At 43.2% G+C, this 19,275-nt stretch overlaps 1 protein-coding gene across 7 annotated transcripts in view; it reads right to left on the reverse strand.

Moving 5' to 3' along the window:
* FAT1 (FAT atypical cadherin 1) overlaps positions 1–19,275 on the reverse strand; it is a 125,663-nt gene that overhangs the window by 25,438 nt on the left and 80,950 nt on the right. For all 7 annotated transcript variants that reach the window (XR_003509038.1, XM_027529946.1, XM_027529943.1 and 4 more), the window contains exons 5-10: positions 18,755–19,084; positions 17,998–18,208; positions 15,350–15,489; positions 10,486–10,761; positions 10,166–10,376; positions 497–4,564 (exon numbers count right to left, since the gene is read on the reverse strand). Coding sequence is in view for 6 of the 7 variants with exons in the window: in XM_027529946.1 (XP_027385747.1) it covers positions 497–4,564; positions 10,166–10,376; positions 10,486–10,761; positions 15,350–15,489; positions 17,998–18,208; positions 18,755–19,084 (5,236 nt within the window). In the remaining variant the exon portion in view is untranslated. The remainder of the gene's footprint in view (positions 1–496; positions 4,565–10,165; positions 10,377–10,485; positions 10,762–15,349; positions 15,490–17,997; positions 18,209–18,754; positions 19,085–19,275) is intronic.

Raw genomic sequence — 19,275 nt, forward strand, 5'->3', positions numbered from 1 at the left:
GGAATAAGTAATAGGAAAAACAAATTGTATAAAAGATATATAACTTAAAAGTTTTTAAAAAATAATTCCATTTATATGTGTTTTATTAGCTTTCCCGTTTACTAAGCTCCCCCAAGCCTCAACAAAACCAAAAAACAAAGCAAGTAGCACTAAAATGTGTATCTGAACACAGCACGAAGCCAAACAGAATTTAAAGACCATCAGCAACACTTCCGCCTACACTGCAACTGTATTTTTTAAATTGTAATATCTTTTTTATATACTACGTATAAAGTTTGACAGAATGAATCATAAAAATCAAAATCTGACTAATGAAACAAGGACTGGCCTTGCTCAGGCAAAGAACTTGAAATACAGCTTAAGAGATTGTTACTTTCTACTTATTTTAAATATACTACAATTGATCTTTAACTCTCAACTGCCATAAAAGAATGTATCTCAGAATCCATGCTTCTGATACCACTTGATTTGAAATTAAACCTTTTACATGTGTTACCTGTTATGTAGTATGTAACTTGTCTGTTGATCTCCTCAGAATCAGCATCTGTAGTGCTCACGATGGCAATCACGCCCCCAGGAGGGTCATCTTCACTCACGGTCCCTTTGTAGATCTCGGCCGTGAACCGAGGGGGGCTGTCGTTGACATCAGTGACCGTAACATCCACAATGGCTGTGGAGGAGAGCTGAACCTTCTCACCGTGATCTGACGCAACCACCTTGATCTGGTAGCTGTCTCTCTTTTCATGGTCCAGTTCCCTCAACGTGGTGATCCAGCCCGTTTCCATGTTAACGGCAAAGGATTCAATGACGTCCACGCTTTGTGACTGATCTAGATTATACATGACCTGGCCGTTGCTTCCTGAATCCAGGTCAGATGCCCTGATCTGAATGACTCTGCTCCCTGCCGGCAGGTTTTCAACAATAAAGGCCTCGTATGGACTAGACTCCAAGACAGGGCTGTTATCGTTGGTGTCCTTCACCTGGATGCTAACGTCGACAGAAGCCACCAGCTCGTAGTCACCGTGAGTGCACCTGGCAAGCACGGAGAACTGGAACCACTTCGTGGTCTCGTGGTCAAGACTCTTCTCCAGTTTCAGCCTCCCGCTCTGCCTGTCGATCACAAAGAACTCATCTCTGTTGCTTTCGGGGGTATTCCCTTTGACCAGGCTGTAAATGACAGTCCCGCTGTGTTCTGCTCGAATGAGGTCTATTTCGGTTCCGATGGGCACGTCTTCAGAAACTGTATAGGTGTAAAACGGCTCTGAAAACCTGGGAAGTCGCATTTCTGGTGGGAGCACTTTCACATAGACGGGAACAACCGATTCTCTTTGTGGGGACCCGTTGTCCACAGCTCTGACGAAGAAAGTGAAGACCTCGTTCTCCAAGCCAATTAAACTTTCCTTTGTAGTAATTACGCCGGACGCTCTGTTGATTTCCAAATTCTCTTTAACGCTTTCAGAATCTGCTTCAATGGCATAGGTGATGTCGGCGTTGGAGCCCTCGTCGGCATCACTGGCGAGGACTTTGATGACTGACGTCCCTTTGGGAGCACTGGACCCGATGTTCACCTCAAACTTGGTTGCTCGAAACTGTGGGGCATTGTCATTGTCGTCTGTGAGGATGACATTAATGGTGCAGAAGGCAACCTTGCCTCCAGCGTCCTTGGCCATGAAACGAATGGGGATTACTTTCTCTGCTGGGGTTTCTCGATCAAGCTTTTCTAAAGTAAAGATCTGCCCCCGCTCGTTTGTGTAAAACCGGTCTTTGGCAAAGTCATTGACAATGTGGTAGGTAACATGACCATAAATACCCGAATCCCCATCGGATGCTTTGACCTCGGTCACCAGAGTATGCAGGGGAGCGTTTTCAGCGAGCTCCACTTCATACTCATTCTGAAGAAACAAAGGACTGTGCAAATTGCCTCCAATCACAGTCACGTGAACCTGAGCAGAACTCCTAAAAACTCCATCCGACGCAGACACCTGGAGGCTGTAGGATGGCTTCAAGGCGTGCCGGCGCAGGTTGGAGAGTGTGATGATCCCTGTCTTGCCGTCGATGACAAAATTCTTATGGTCATTGCCAGACAGAATGGAATATTCCAACTTGTCTGCATCTGAACTGTCTGCATCATAGGCCCTTACACAGGTCACAAAATGTCCGTGGGCGGCGTGTTCACTGATTCTGGCTTCATAAAGCTGCTGGTCAAAGAGGGGAGGGTGATCGTTGAGGTCGGTGACGTCCACCGTGACGACCACGTCGCTGCTCAGAGGGGGCATGCCGCCATCAACAGCCCTCACGGAAATCTGGTGCTGCCGGAACTGCTCATAGTCCAGAGTCCTGACCAGCGAGATGAGGCCAGTGCCGCTGTCTACGTGAAAATGATCATGGCTCTTGCTGTGATTCCCCACCATGTGGTAGGAAATCCCTCTGTTTGGTTCCGAGTCGGCATCTGTTGCTCTGACTTGCACCACAGACGTCCCAATTACAGATGCCTCGGACAGGGTGGTGGCATAAGACTGCTGGGCAAACACGGGAGGGTTGTCATTGATGTCCTCCACGATTATGTCCACAAAGACCTCGGCGTGAGCGCCGGTCAAGGAGTCCGTGGCTCGTATGCTCAGTTTATATGCCGGGTGGGACTCGAAGTCCAGGGGCGCCACGACACTGATAACTCCGGTGTTGAAGTTAACAGTGAACTGGCTGAAAGGATCGCCCTCGGTGATGCTGTAGTGCACTTTCAGACCCTCCGGACTGTTGGCTTGTACGTGGACAACGGGGCTGTGCAGCTGTGCATTCTCTGGGATCTCGGCACTGTAGAAAGGCTTTTCGAACACGGGCATGGCTTTGTTCATCACGGTGATGGGGACGATGACCTCGGCGGAGAAAGCTGGATCTCCTCCATCTCTGGCGACCACTGTGATGAGATACTCCTTATTCAAGGTGTCGGGTTCAAACGGCTTTTTCAGTGAGATCTCCCCAGAGGATCCAATCTGGAAGTGTTCGTGGCGCTCCTTGAGGGAGTAATGAACCTCCCCGTTTCGGCCGCTGTCCCTGTCGACGGCAGTCACGTGGCGGATAACCTGGCCCACGGCAGCATCCACTTTCACCAGGGCGTAGTAAGGGAGGTTGACAAACACCGGGGCATTATCGTTCTGGTCCTCGATGACGACCTTCACGATGACGTGGGCCACGGCTGGAGGCTTCCGCTCCCGCGTGACTTCCACCACCACGTCAAAGGCCTCCTGCTGCTCACGATCGAACGGTATGCCGGTGGTCGACAGAACTCCGGATGTGCGGCTGATTCTGAACCTGGGATCTGGGTTGAGGATGTGGTAAAACAGGGGCTCATTGATTGGATTCCCAAGGGCAGTTATGACAGCTAGTGTTCTGGCTTCGGTGGAATTCTCTTTCACTATGGCAGAGTAGAAATCCTGCGTAAATTTCAGCTGGCTCTCCTTGCTTTCTTTCACATTAATTTTGATGGCCGCGAAGCTTGCAAATCTGCCATCGGACGCTCTGACGGTTAGCTCGTAGCGGCTCCTCAGCTGAGTCGTGTTCTGCACAGTTATGGTTCCAGTCTTGCGGTCCATCAGGAACTTCTCCCCAATGTTGCCTTCGGTGATGGAGTACATTAACTGTGAGAACGCACTTGAATCGGCATCAGTGGCATTCACCGCGACGACCTTGACCCCTCTGTAGGTTGGCAGCAAAAGAGATGCTTCGTATAATGATGTGGAGAACACGGGAGGGCAGTCGTTAATGTCAATGACGTGTATAGTCACATTGGCTGCGTATTCAGCGAACAAACGTGGGGTTCCCATGTCATGAACTTGCACAGTAAAGTGAAAAGTGCTTGTTTCTTCATAGTCCAAACTTAGGACTGTATGAATAGCACCCGTGCTAGAATCAATGGTAAAGTATTTGTGTACAGATGGTTCAACAATGTGATAAACAAGCAAGGCATTTGATTCTCTATCAGCATCAGTGGCTCGAATAACTAATGGGACATTCCTGTCTGTTAGGACCACGCTGTTAATCGAAGCTGATTCACTAATGAGCCCTGTATACTCTGCTTGCACAAAAACTGGCAAGTTGTCATTTTCATCCAGCAAGTGCACCAAAACAGTTGTATTTGTAGACAAACCAGCCATGTTAGTTCCTTGTATTGTCAACGTATAGATGGGCAAGGTTTCAAAATCCAAAGCTTTCTGAGTGATGATACTTCCAGAGTGTGGATTAATATCAAAGGCATCAGCTACATTTCCATCCTTTATTTCATACACCACTGATGACTGGCTGTGGGCTGTAACCATTCCGACGAAACTTCCAATGCCAACAGTTTCACTAATTTCAACAGAATATTCTTTTGATGTAAACTTGGGAGAGGCGTTGTCAGCAATGGTCACAAAGACCCGCACAGAGGTGATTTCACTCATTGGTGGGTCGCCTCTATCTGTAGCTTTCACCATTAAGTCATATGCCACTTGGTTACTTCGATCTAATTCTCTGGCAGTTTTTATGGAGCCCAAGATGGGGTCGATCGTAAAAGAATTTCCAATGTTTCCTGGGAGGAGACGGAGAGAAGCATGTTGAGAGAAAAATACAAGGACTGACCAACATTCGAAGGGAACTGGTTTCATTCAACTTGTCTCATTTCTCAATGCGTTTTATTTTTATCCACCGAAACTAAGGCAAACTTTTCCAAGTTTTGTCTATAAATTATCAAAAAAACCCCCCAAAAAACAGAACCTGTATCACTCTGCAACTAAAGCTAAAACTCTCTCTGGTTGAACCAGGAATGTGTTGTGGGAAAAGCTGATTCTCCTTCATAAAGCAGTGAAGTTAATCATTTCCGAGAGTCCCTCAAACCCCCTTTGGAATGTATTCATTGCTTGCAAATTCTCCAGAATCTTATATGAAAGGGAAGACTTCAATTAAATTCAACAAACTTCAATAGAGTTAGTCCGCATTTTAAACATTTGGGAACTGATGAAGAAGCCTGTATGTAATCTGCCCCACTTTGCAGGTTTTGAAGATTTCAATAATATTCCCTGAATTTTTTTCAGGTCAATTTAATTTCTAGGTGAGTGTTTCTCAACTCAGAGGCGATTTCACCCAGAGGGACGTCCAGTCGGACATATTTTAGGTGACCACCACTTCTGGAGAGAGGGTGCTCCTACCATCCAACGGGGAGAGACCAGGGATGCTGCTAAACACCCTACAACACACAGGACAGCCTCACAACAAAGCATTTTTTGATCCAAAAATGTCAATAATGCTAACACTGAAAATCCTAAGATAGTTTTACTTGCTTTCTTTAGACTTTTTACAGCTACATTATCTACAACAGCTACACGTATAACAGTACAACTCCACGATATTCCGTGGTTTTGCATCACTGACTGAAACCTATCCGAGGAAGCCAGTTTACTACAGTTACACAGTTTACTATCTTTTTGGGTAGATCATGGCAGTGTGAGGGTCCTCAGATTCGATCCATCCACAAACCCTTCGTCCCTTTCCTGTTTTCTAAACAAAGAATCCAGAATCATTTATTTGAGTCATAGAATTGAACTTATTTTCCCCAAACGAATTCTTAAACTGACGCAAAACAAGGCTGACTTGCCACTTAACTGCTTTCTCAAACTCTTGCTTTCCTCTCAGTTTGCCATCAAGTCTGGCCCATTCACGGAGCAGAAATACCCGGAGTGACTTGCCAACCAGGGGCTCCCAAGGCAGCACTCCCTTCCTCACATCATTACTAGTAAACACTTCCTCAACGGCCTTCATTTCCTTCCTTCAACACATTTTCCAAAAATCCGTGATAGTTCTTCCTGAGGCCAGACCCAGTCTGGTTTTCATTACGTCTGCCTGGCTCCGTGTCCAGGCCCCGGGGCCGTGTCCTGACCTGCAGCAGGACTTTGGCCTGAAACGACTCCAGGCCACGAGGTGCTGAGCTGAAGCCTGGCCTGCGAACGGTGTCACACTGCCTCTGCCAGGCCTTGCAGACACTAATTTCCGGCCTGTCTGTATTTACGAGAGCCAGTGACCCCGGATCCTCTCTCGCTGTGTTTCAGGCACTCATCGGAATTTCGAGGCCCTTTCTCAGCTACCTGTGCGTCTTCCTGCGTCCACAGCTGTGTCTGAGTGGCTGCCTGGCCTGAGACGGGGACCGTGAAAACCTTGGACAACCGTCTGCATCCCCGCCCTTTACTCTCCTGTGTCTGTACTGATAAAATATATTTTATATTCATCCATCTATATGCATTTCTCTTATTTTGTACAGTGAAAGCTTCAAATACTCAAGGCCTTACTTGGAGGAGTGAATGGATTCTATCTGCACCGAGAGGCTCTTCAATCAGGTAAACACATCCTCAGTGGGTTTGGGGGGTGTCCTCTCCTGGAAAAGCCTTCCCCCCAAGCTATTCTTCATTCGTTCGCTCTCTCAGGCTCTGCCCAAATGCCTCCTTCTTGGAGAACTCGACAGTGAGGCGTCCCTGACTGTCCCACTCATCACGGCTGGTCTGTCCCGCTACCCTGGCCCTTTTCTACAGCACGTCATACTGCCACTTGGTTCTTATCTGTTCCCCCCCTGGAATGTCGGCTCCACTTCAGCAGGGCTTGTCTTATTCGTTGTTTTATCACCTCTGCCTAGAAGAACACCTGATACTTAGGAGACACTCCACAAATATTTGCTGAATGAAACAACTTTTAGACATGTATGGAAAGAAAAGAAATTAATCACCAAACAGGTTGATCAGCAGCTTGGAAAAAATTAATACGTTCATTAAATACTACATTTCTATTTACGGTTTCCCAGCTGGTACAGTGGTAAAGAATCTGCCTGCCAATGCAGGAGATACAGGAGACTTGGGCTCGATCCCTGGGTGGGGGAGATTCCCTGGAGGAGGGCATGGCAACCCACTCCAGTATTCTTGCCTGGAAAATCCCATGGACAGAGGAGCCTGGTGGGCTGCAGCCCACGGGGTTGCAAAGAGTCACACATAACTGAGTGACTGAACATGCATATATATCTATTTGGTTTTCTTTTCCTCACTGATACTATACTTCAATCACTGCCAACAACCATTTATTACAGGTAGCACCTTATTTAAAAGAACTAACAAAAGGAATATGTAAGGACTAACTGGAAATCTGTGATAAAAATTTTCATCAGCAATGTGAAATTCAGAAACACTCTTTACCACGTGTAGTATTTTTATTTTGATAAAGACAGTTCTGAGCTTGTCAATGATAACAAGAAGGTTAAACAGGAACACAGCTGGTTAGTTAATATATGGATCCTACCCATATATACACTACAGCAGAAACCATCAGATTTGTAGATGGGAAAGCAATGTCACATTTACATGGAAAAACCCCGAGGGCTGCTGAGTGGCTAAAATGCGTCTTTGTCTGATTGAGTAATAGCCACATTCACCCATTACTGAAATACACAGATGGCATTTGTGAACAAATTGACAGGGCAGTGACAAAAGTCTGTGCTAGGGTGGGGCCTCGGTCATTCACTTTAGGGGAGATTATCGCTGATTTCTAAAGTCTTAATTTGTTCCTTCTATATGAACAAGGCAGTTATCCGGACAAACATGCAAATGTGTGCATGTCAGCTGTGACTGTATTATATACACCTACACCCCAAAAGGCATGTCAGAGAGCTGTGCTAGGACCTGCCTCTACCCACGGAGGACACGCTGTGGGTGCCCACTGCCTGACAGTACAGCAAGCTCTGTAAAAGTGGCAACTGCAATGACGGTTAACCTAAGTTTGGGGAAGAAAACCAATTCTAGTCAATACATATTTTTACTGAGTGTCTTCTAATTCCAGAGGTTACAACAGTTTTGAAGACACAATCATCTACTTTAAAAAAATAAAATACTATAGCTCAGAGTATGGCACAGATGTGTCTCTAAACACATAACTGTTTCTGAAAATATTCTTCAGGGACTTCCATTTTCCCTAAAGACTTGTCATCAGACCAAACTTTTTGCTCAATAAATTGCTGCTAATTAAACCGGCAATGTTATGGCCAGAATTTATAGCTACTCTTCTGAGCTTTATTAAATGACACAAGTCAGGAGCAAGTGAGTATGAGTACACTGTTGAACAAAGGCTGTGTGACCATTTAATAGTGTCAACAAATTTACAGACACGTAATTCTATTGCATTTTAGTGGCAGTCATTTCCTAAAAATCAAGTGGAATAGTATGATTTTTACATTACCAAATCTATGAAATTATCTTAAGTCCAAGTTTTATATCCGAATAGGCCCCCTGTATTATCTGGTTTTTGAGTGGAGACACAGTTCCATTCCTGGAATACCAGATTACTAATCCCATCAGTCATTACAGGCATTTAAAGAATTCTCATGCCTTCAGTCAGGCACCGACAATCATATTTTAAACACCCAGTTGTTGAAAGTTATGTGAAAGCTAAGGGAAAATTTAGCATTTTCTCCTACACAAACCCAGCCAGTTTGTCTAGGAGAAAATTATTTTATTGAAGTGCTCAGGCATGTACAAATGTAATGCGCTGCTTTTTTTAATGGATAAATTTCTGAACCAGTGGAAAAATCATCTTTATTCAAGTCAACTACACTACACTACATTTCAACACTGCAACCTCAGGCAGTATATGAGGTTTTATTTGAAAGAAATGGCCTAAATTTGGTCATTTTCAGGAAAAACATGAAACTTCAAATATATTAAGAAATAAAAATCGCTTAACCACATAAAATACAGTGATTAAGCACTGTTTTTTAAAAAGTGCTCTCCATTTGCTCAGATTTGGATTATGTGATCTAGAGTTAGTTATACCCCTATCAATTCTAATGCCTAGAAAGATATATAATTCCTAAATATGCAGAGGTATGGACTTATTTTTAAAAAAAAATCAGGTTAACGGGATGATCTCAATATCCTAAAATCACCATAGGGAAAGAATGGAAGAGAGTATGAGCCTTGTACTAATGGCAGAGAGAGATGGGAAATTGGAAGCTGCTTTCTCCATATTTAAGCGCTAATATTAATACTAATACTTATAGTATTTGGCATGAGTCAGGCAAGTCCTGGAGCAAGGTAACTTCTGACTGGATAAGTCACATGCTCTAGAGCAGATCCTGGCTTCATCAGGGGCAGAACTCATTCACAAGAACATACGTCTGTGGACTGATGGAAGCCCCTACCTGCCAAGCACAAGCGTGAATGCTCCTAGCAGGGCACCTGGCACATAAAATGACAGTCCAGATGAAGACACAGACGACTGAAGAGCAGCCGCAAACAGACAGAACAGCATGCTACTCTGCTGCCGCTACTCTGCTGCTCCAGGAATCGGCAGCAGGCCTCTGGCGCCCTGCCGGGTGCTAAGCTGAGTCAGTCGTGTCCGACTCTTTGCGATCCCAGGCTCCTCTGTCCATGGGATTCTCCAGGCAACAATACTGGAGTGGGCTGCCATTCACACCCGGAGCTGTCCAGGCCCACAGTTCCAGCTGGACTTCCCACCCTTGCTATCTCTTGCCCGACTCCAGCAGGGCCCCAGCCTTGTCAGCATTTCTTCAAGTCCTTGTCCCAACCCAGGGACCTACTGCAACCACCCTCTTCCATGAGTGAAATGCAGCTGTGAAAGATGCATGGGGTGACAGCGGCAGAAAAGCGAAACCTGGAAGGGGTAGGAGCAGCATGGTACCCTTCATCGGACGTGACCCAGTGAGAACTGCGGGAGTCAGCACTCCCATCATGGGGCTTCCTGCTCTGCCCCAGAGAAAACACTCTCTGACTAAATGAAAAATGTTAAATCACTGGGCCAGCCTTATTCTAAGAGTATCTGTGGAGGACCGTGACTGTGTGGTTAAAATCATTTTGGAAATCCTAAATTGGTCAAATAAAGTTTTCTTCACTGCAGGACTTCTCAGAGCCTTGAATTATGCTAACATTATGAAATCTTTGAGAACATCACCCAAACGTAGTTAGGACTCTCTATCTTTGCTTTCTAATGAGTTAAAAGTTCAACTTTTTTCCTCTTTCTCCTTTTGGTTTAAGCAGTTTTCATAGTGATATACAGAAATCTTTCAACATCTAGAAGTAATTTTAGAAGAAATATCTTTATAACAAGTGCAAAGTTATAAACCTATGCAGTGCTCCAAAAATACCTGATTCGATGGAGTAGAGTACTTCAGCATTTTTCCCTTTGTCCTTGTCCAGAGCTGTAACCTGCAACACAACTGAGCCCACAGCTGCCGACTCATAAACCCGCCCTTCGTAGGAGGAGCTTGTGAACCAGGGGGCGTGGTCATTGGTGTCGCTGACATTAACAACAATCCTTGCAAAGTTGCGCTTTACAGGGACATCTTGATCTCGTACCTAAAAGAATCAGCATATTATCAACCCTGTTACGGGTAAAAATCACTCTCAATCACATGGAGCCCTCCAGGAACCATATGGTAGCAGAACAATGAACAGAAAGCCCTACCATGACTGTGAGAATATGCTGGTGAATGGCTTCATGATCAAGCTTTTCTGACGTATAGAGAGAGCCGGTTGCAGGATCAAGACGAAATTTCTTGAGACTCAATGGATCGATACTGCTCTGCAGAGTGTAGATGAGTTTGTTTTTTTCATCTTTATCCACAGCACTGATTTGCAAGATTTCTGTTTCTGGCACTGTGTCTTCAGGAATAACAACTTCATATTTTGATGTAGAAAATTGAGGACGATGGTCATTTGTGTCTATTACTTTGATGAATACCTGCAATGACAAAATGACTCACATAACAATATTCCTAATTACAATGTTTTCATGTTAAAAAAAAATCAGGAAAAATCAGATGCACACTGAAAAAAACTAATTTTGAGCAAAACAGAATTCAAACATGAGAAATAAAGGCAACCAAAATCTGGAATAAAAAAACGTTTTAAATTTTTCATTGACATACTACCTGTATTAATATGAGTAAGATAATAAAGACCTTTCTAAATTATTGAGACTAATTTTTGAAAGAAAAATGTAACACACATTTCTTTCTGAAATGCATACTTACTTTCTCTTAGGTCTCCAGAGAAGAGATATTTCTAGATTACTCATGGAAAGATAAAAAATTTACTTTACCAAGTTTCATAGATTGATTTCCTGTATCAGATTTGCACCTGTAACTGTTAAGCTACTGAGGTGAGGATGCTACTTAAAGGTCACAATATCTGAAGTTCTTGCTCTAATCTTGCCAACTCCAAATCTCTACCCATAAGATATTGTGAATAAGAAGGAAAATTAAGAATGTGCTTTAAAAGCCTTATATTTTTTGATCACAAACTACACATAGATAGTACAGACATTTCTCACTTAAAAGCAATGTTAAGTACACTGGAGATAGTTCTCTTAAGTATGCCAGCATAGGATGAAAATCTTAAAGGAAAAAAGAACAGATGTGTATAAAGTGAGTCCCAATCTAAACTAAAAAAAAAAAAATTTACCCTGACAGTAAGAAGATTAACTTTTAGATTGAAAAGACACATGTGGATAAGGGATAGTAGAAATCACTATGATTACAAAAGGCAGTTCAGTTATAAACAAGAAACCAGAGCTTCACTAGCTCATATGGAATAAAGCTCAGTAGTTTGAATGGCACAAGAGGCCAAAGTCCCTGGACCACATGAGGGTGTTTAACCACTTTGGGGTTAACAGAGGTTAGCAAGTATGTGGACCAGAGCCCTTTTCATGAAGATGATACTACCATTCTGTTCTAAGAATACCAAAACCTCAGTGGTGAATCTGTAACATTAAACTATGTGAATACTAAGTGCATCCACCAAACCCCAGAAGAGTTTTATGTAAAAGTTATGTATGTAAACATTTAAAACTATAGATACCTGAAGGTCAATGATGATCTAAAAGTCATAGCTATAATTTCTATAAATTAAATTGTTATATATTTACTTCCAGTATACATTAAAAGACCCTGATGCTGGGAAAGACTGAGGGCAGGAGGAGAAGGGGACAAAAGAGGATGAGATGGTTGGATGGCATCACCGACTCAATGGACATGAGCTTGAGCAAACTCCAGGAGACAGTGAAGGACAGGGAAGCCTGGCGTACTGCAGTCCATAGGGTTGCAAAGAGTTGGACATGACTGAGCGACTGAACAACTGAACAACAAATACATTAAAATGTATTTTTCTCACCAAGTGCTGGGCAGAAATAGTTTAATCCTTCTTCAAGATCACCTGATCCCACCTAAACAGGGACAGCTGGAGTAAGAACAATTCTTATTGATAAAGCAATTCAACTGACATATTTTCTGGGCACGTTCACACTCAGCACTTGTCTTTACGGAGGGTGTAAGGGAACTGTGGACGTCCCTGCCTGCTGAAGCTTTCAACCTCACTGGGCAGTGCCTTGCACACACAGGTTTCCTATATTACCAAGGAGGTTTTCAGGAGTCTAGAGATGGTCTGGGCCATTCAGGAAGCTTTCGAGGAGGAGGCAGACTCTGCTTGCACAGCTTTTCGACTGGCGGATGAAATACACCGGAGTGGAAGGAAAAGCTTGGGCACAGACATGAAGGCAAGGGAGGAATGAACATCCTGTCTCTAAGAGACTGCAGAGGAGGGCCTGGACCAGGGGTGACACAGTAGGAGCAGGGAGAAGGGGGTCCAGGAGCAGACCTGTCTCCCAGCAGCGGCGGAGAACTGCATGGCCTGTGTGCCCCAAACTGAGAACTGCATGGCCTGTGTGCCCCAAACTGAGAACTGCATGGCCTGTGTGCCCCAAACTGAGAACTGCATGGCCTGTGTGCCCCAAACTGAGAACTGCGTGGCCTGTGTGCCCCAAACTGAGAACTGCATGGCCTGTGTGCTCCAGACAGAACTTCATGGCCTGTGTGCTCTAAACTGCCCAACGGGGAAAATTCACCTCCCATCCTTCCAGTCGGGCCGACAGTCTGGCAGCAGGCAGGGCAGGCTGAATCACTGGGATAGAGGATGGAGGCAGGAAGGTGACTCAGTGCCAAGAGGCGTCACAAGAGCCCAAACCGGTGCTCATGGGCAAGAGGGAACACACGGGGAGCACTCACGGGGCACAGGCCTGAGAGCCTGGAGAAGGGGACACTGGAGTGTTATCTTGTTTCGCCCTCAGAGGAGCTCTATGAGGAGGGAGTCACTGTGCCCATTTCCCACAGAGGGTACCTGCCCACATACAGGTGTTAAGAGGCAGAGCCCCCATTCAACCCAAACGGCCTGCCCCAGGGTATGCAATCATGATGCTCTAGAGACACCGAAAGAAAACATGAAAGTGAGGCTGTTTCCAAAATAAGAAAAAAAAACCCTGTAAATTGGATTTGGCAAGTTACCTTGAGATATCAGATAAAGCAAAGTGCCTTGATTTAATACCAGTCAGCATCCTCAACAAAGACGGCAGGACGGGAAGGCAAGGATGGCAGTTGTTCCAACGGGGCACCGACCGCTAGGTCACAACCCTCCACCGCCCACCTCTGTGAGGATGCGCCCAGCATAACCACAGCAACGCTTTCCATCCATGGACCTGACGCCTGCCGCTCCTGACCTTGATGCAGCAAAACCTGTTCTGTTGGATCCCGAGTTTCACCGGCAAACAGGCATCTACCCGCTGTGCCTTGTCAGCCTGGCTCTGATCTCCGTGTTCTTCTACAGCTGGTGCTTGCCTCTCTGCTCCCACTCAGATTCCTATCTTCCTATACTCAGCCCCAGACTGGGAATCAAAGCCTCATTACTGATTGTTCCCTTACCGCCCACACCTGGACAGGTCAGCCTAGGCCCTGGAACTGCTCTCTGATACTCTGATCAGCCCTCCCTGCCAGCAATTCACTACAATATTATCAAGATCCTCCGCGGATGACTCAGACTAAGTTACAGAAGTATGCCTGAAGCACTGAAATGGAAGAATTTCTGTGTCCCTGAGAAAAGAAAACTAGAACATATTTACTGGACTTTATGGGAATTTTAGTCACCATATTTCATATGAAGCTCCTAACTACAGCAAGGAAAACTACAATTACCAGAAGTTACGTTTTAAGTGGTAAATACCACCTGTAGATATACCATCTTCAGGAATGAAAACGCTTGGCACCCAGGGTCATTTCTACGCTTTTAAGTTTCCTTTGCTAGACTTCTGGTTAGTCAATTACTTGAACTGATCTCCATACAGTTACACTTTTTAACCTTTCAAAATTATCCTGCTAAATTCATTACAACTTTTGATGCTTTTACTCTCATTTTCATGCTCTGGAGTCTAGCTTCTACAATGAGAACAGTTACTGACAAGATTGAATTAATACTGTGTTGGCAATTTTACATGACAATCTCAAAATGACCCCAAAGCACGATTCATATATCAATTCTAAATACACTAAAAATCACAAGCATTTGGAGAAAGAAATAAGGTCATTTCGCAACTGACTTTAAATTATCTATTCATTTATTAATTGAAAAGACGTCACAGACTGTAATTTTTTTTCTTCAATACAACTAAATGATTTAGCAGATGATCTGTCTTAAGATTTGAAGTATTATAATCTAAAGACAGGAAATTGGAATTCATAAGCATTTTATCTTCTAACATTTAATTTCTTCCTTTTACCTTTCAGACACAGCAAATCATAACACAAGCCTTTAGCTTCTACCATTCTAATGTAAACTCAAAGAGGACAGGACTCTGTGTCCTGTTATTCAGCTTTTGGAACAATACTTGGCACACAGCAAGTATTTAACAAGTTCTACAACCAGCCTTCACCATGAATCAAAGAGAACTGATATGAAAGAAGAGAATTTAAATGTAATTTTTAGGGCTCTGACATTTAAATTTGAAACTCAATGATCTGACCATGTCTTAATCATCAGACAGGAACAAATAAAGATGTTAGAGGAATTATTAGAACAGTTTAATCAGTTATTTTACACAACCAAAGGTAGCCAAGGGGAAAAAACAATTCGAAAAGGTATTTTAAAAGATAATCACTTTAACCAGTTTTAATGCAAATGACTTGGGACAAGTCGTTCTCAACAGTGATATACTTTATACTAATACAATTCAAAATGAGAATTAAAAGATTTTGATGGCATAAAAATGTGTGGGGCTTTTTAAAGTCTACTTTCAAATTTTTTAAAACTGGCTAATTGCATTCAAAACCTAAATCAGGGTTTATGGTGAATTTTCATTGCCTAAATAAAAATCCTCAGTGTGTACATGTATATAAACTGTATCAACACAGTAACTTCTGATGTGGGAACCTCAGAGGGCAGAACCAACTGCCCCATTGCCTGTGGACCCCTAGACCAGAATTCTGTGCCATCAGCCATTCACCTACCTGAGTCAGTATAGTGGTGGTCCCATCTGTAGCCTCAACTGTGAGGTTATAGTTTGATTTCTGTTCTGCATCAAGAGGCTTGGCAATAATGATGGTTCCAGTGCCCCTGTCCACATCAAAGTGACTGTCGTAGTTGCCACCTAGTTTAAGTTAGGACAAACAAAAGTAGAAACAGGTCACAGGATGAAAATCTACCAATTATTTTGTGGCTTTCTAATTTTTAATGGCAGTTAAAAAAAAAAAAAAGAAGAAGAAAGAAAAAAATTCTGATACAGTGATCAGAGTGATTCCAGGGAGCTTTCATTTTGAAAGACCAGAAAACAAGGACCAACTGGAAAGACAACATTTGCTTACTGAAAAAAAAGGAAGAAAAAAGGCTGATCCATGACTGTTGAGGAAGCTACTAAGTGAGAAGAAGCAAGAACTGAGAACAACAACAACAAAAAAAACATTTATAATTCTACCAACCAACTGCTGAATTACTTTCAGTTTGTTTCTTCAAGGGTTTTGAATACTTTACATCTCAGTAGCTACATATCGCATCATTTAGTAACCAAAGGTGGCCACTTAAAATTTTACTTAAAAATTTTTTTTACTTAAAAAAATTGTGACAATTAGAGCATACAGATCTAATAAAATAACTATTAAAAACAAATGTTAACTTTGAAAAAAATAGAAGTTAATGCCAGTTAGTCCTGGCTCTACACTATTGGACATTTTTTCCCATTGCTGTGGGACACAAAGCTTAATGAAGCAAAGTTTTCTATAATATTAACGTCACCCAAATGCATTCCCCATCATATTCAAGACAAAACTCTCTTTTCAAAGCTATTGAACTTGAGATACTTATACCAATGAAATGAGATGGCATGAAAATAAAGTCTAAACACCATGATGAAGTTCTATGACTAAATCTAACCAAAAAGCAAAACAGTACATGCACAAAACAGAATGTTGAGTTAAATCTAAAAATCCAAGGATCTACGGATGTATGGAAAGTCAGTACATTTGCAACTGGGATGGATGAGCATGGACCCGCTATGAAAAGAAAAAGCAATGACAGATGGTCACTGGAAAGAATAAAATTTGAAAAATGGCTGTTTTTCTTTAGATCTCATAATCTGAGGCAAATTATGTGATCTCAGCAGATACCTTCTGCTGTACAGTTCAGGTCACAAGTCATCGGAAAGATGTAAAACACTTCTCTAGCAAGTGTGTCTCCTGGCACAGCCAAAAAGAAGCAAGCATGGAAGGCAAGCACAGAACAAGGACAGCAATCAGTCACAGCGGTTCCGAGGCAGTCCGCTTACACGGCGGTGGGGGCTGGCGGGGGGCGGGGGTGGAGGGGGATGGGGGAGGCGCTGAGAGGGTGTGAGGTGCTGCTTGGGGGCAGCCTGCTCATCTGGAAATGCGACAGGAATTAAGGCAAAGCAAGCAAACTGCTCTCACTGCAGTTGACTATGAAGAGTCCTTTTTGTTCATTTAAAACTAAACTGTAATGGTTTCACAGGTGTCAACAGGATCAGCAATTTCATTCAAAGACCAAAGTTGGGAAAATAGCCCAGCTATCTAGAGAGAAAGTTTAAGGGGTACAGCCTGAACCCCGTGTCCCAGAAGCTTCAACCTGCTGAGACAGCAGCTGGGGCAGGAGAGCTCGGGGATGAAGAGGGAAAAGGGATACTGGGTTCCAGCTAGAAACAACCTGAATATACCTCTGATTTTAATTATCTTTGTAATTAAAATACTGTGTAGACATAAGAATTAAAATACTAAGATATCAAAGTCTAATGTAAAGTTTTCAGGATGTTGTACGACTTTCTATGCCTAGCTAAATTAAATGACAGAAAAAAAAAAAAAAAAAAAGCAAAGAATTGGCTGAGGCATATAATTTTTTTAGCCTGATTTAATCTAGTGATCCCCCAGGCGGTACAGTGGTAAAGAATCCACCTGAAATGCAGGAGACATGGGTTTGACCCCTGGGTTGGGCAGATCCCCTAGAGAAGGGAACAGCTACCCACTCCAGTATTCTTGCCTGGGAAATCTCTGGACAGAGGAGCCTGATGGGCTACAGTCCATGGGATTGCAAAGAGCTGGACAGGACTTAGTGACTAAACAACAACAATCCAGTGAAGCCTGCTTCCTACTGAAAACGAGGTAAATCAAACTTAAAAGTCATAGTTGACACTACCACTTATAAATTAGAAATTTTAACCATATTTCCTATAAAATACTGACATGTGACAATCACACAGGCAGTTATTTTAAACATTCAAATCATATTCACTAAAAATAGTTACGTGCCATATGTCATATACCAAGAAGGAAAAATTAAGAAGCTGTGGCTTTGGACCAAACATTTATATTTCTCTGTGTCCTTTTGATGTACTTTTAAAAACCTTACTTTTATATTAATAAGGTACATACACAGTGCTTTTATTTTAAACACAGTGCTTTTATTTTATTTTTATGTTGGTTATTACCGTAAAAAAATGTTGCAGGCAAAATGATGCAATTTAAAACAAACTCTCCACTTACAGGTCTTACTATCAATTTTAAATTCTGAGATGTGCACAAAAAGCAGAAAACCAGAAATGGGCTCCCCTCAGTGTGACCTAGACAGGACAATGAGAACTATCATGAACACTTACCAATGATGTCAAACCAGAGAGGTATGCCTGGAGGCTCAACAGATATGACTCCAATCATGTGAGCAACTGGATCACTTTCCATTACAGTAAAGGTAAAAAATGATTCTTCAAATGAAATTGGCTCCAGGGATGGTTTCGGTTTGGAAATCCATTCAATGTGGAGTCGAGTGGTTGACGACTTTTGGGGGCGACCATTATCAACAGCCTTAATCTATAAAATGTGGGCAGAGAGGGGAAAAAAAACCGCATATAAAAAGCTGCATCCCATAACTGAAGCATGCATTGGTTTGGGCTGCAGTCCATGGGGTCGCTTAGGGTCGGACACGACTGAGCGACTTCACTTTTACTTTTCACTTTCATGCATTGGGGAAGGAAATGGCCACCCACTCCAGTGTTCTTGCCTGGAGAATCCCAGGGACGGGGGAGCCTGGTGGGCAGCTGTCTACGGGGTCGCAGAGAGTCGGACACGACTGAACTGACTTAGCAGCAGCAGCAACACTGAACCAATTTCAAACACTTAATATCCCGTGCTGTCTATTCCATGTGTTTAATGCCTGATAAAAAGAGCAACCTTTTCATGCCTCGCTGAACAGAAATAACTGGAATAATGAAGGGAAAAACAAACCCACACTTCCCACTGTTAGGTTACCACAGGGAGGTCAGTAAATGAAGAGAGAGAAAGTTGTGAGAGAAGAGACTTAAGGCTAGACTAATAGTCAAAGCACGGAAGAAATTCAAAGACTAGATCTTCACTCACTGAAAGAATATCATATTCTCCAGCTCCAGAAAACTTCTTGGACAAAACCACTCCCGTTTTTGGCTCAATAAAAAATTTGCCGTGCTCATTCCCCTCTTCAATGCTGTAGGAGATTTCTGCGTTGGGACCTTCGTCTTTGTCTGTGGCGATCACACGATACAAAGGCTCTCGTTTGGCGTTTCTTTCCCGTTCTGGCTTTTCCCGCTCTGGGAGTCTGATCTTGTAGAACTTTTGCAGGAACTGAGGCTTGTTGTCGTTTTCGTCAAGGATCTTCACGATGACTCTTGTGATGGTTGACTTGGGGGGGCTACCGTTGTCTGTCACAGTAACCTGTTTTGTTTTTTTTTTTTTTAAAAAAAAGGTAGTATCAAGAAATGTTTTTAAGATATACTGTATAAAAAGTGAGTGTCTTCTTCCTAATGATAATCAGCTTTTGTATAAGCCTCTGCAGTTCACACAGCACTATGACACACACAGGTTCTCTGACCACTGCCCCGTGAGGGGGCAGAACCACCTCTTCA

The sequence above is a fragment of the Bos indicus x Bos taurus genome, chromosome 27 (assembly GCF_003369695.1).
Source record: "Bos indicus x Bos taurus breed Angus x Brahman F1 hybrid chromosome 27, Bos_hybrid_MaternalHap_v2.0, whole genome shotgun sequence".
Lineage (NCBI taxonomy): Eukaryota > Metazoa > Chordata > Mammalia > Artiodactyla > Bovidae > Bos > Bos indicus x Bos taurus.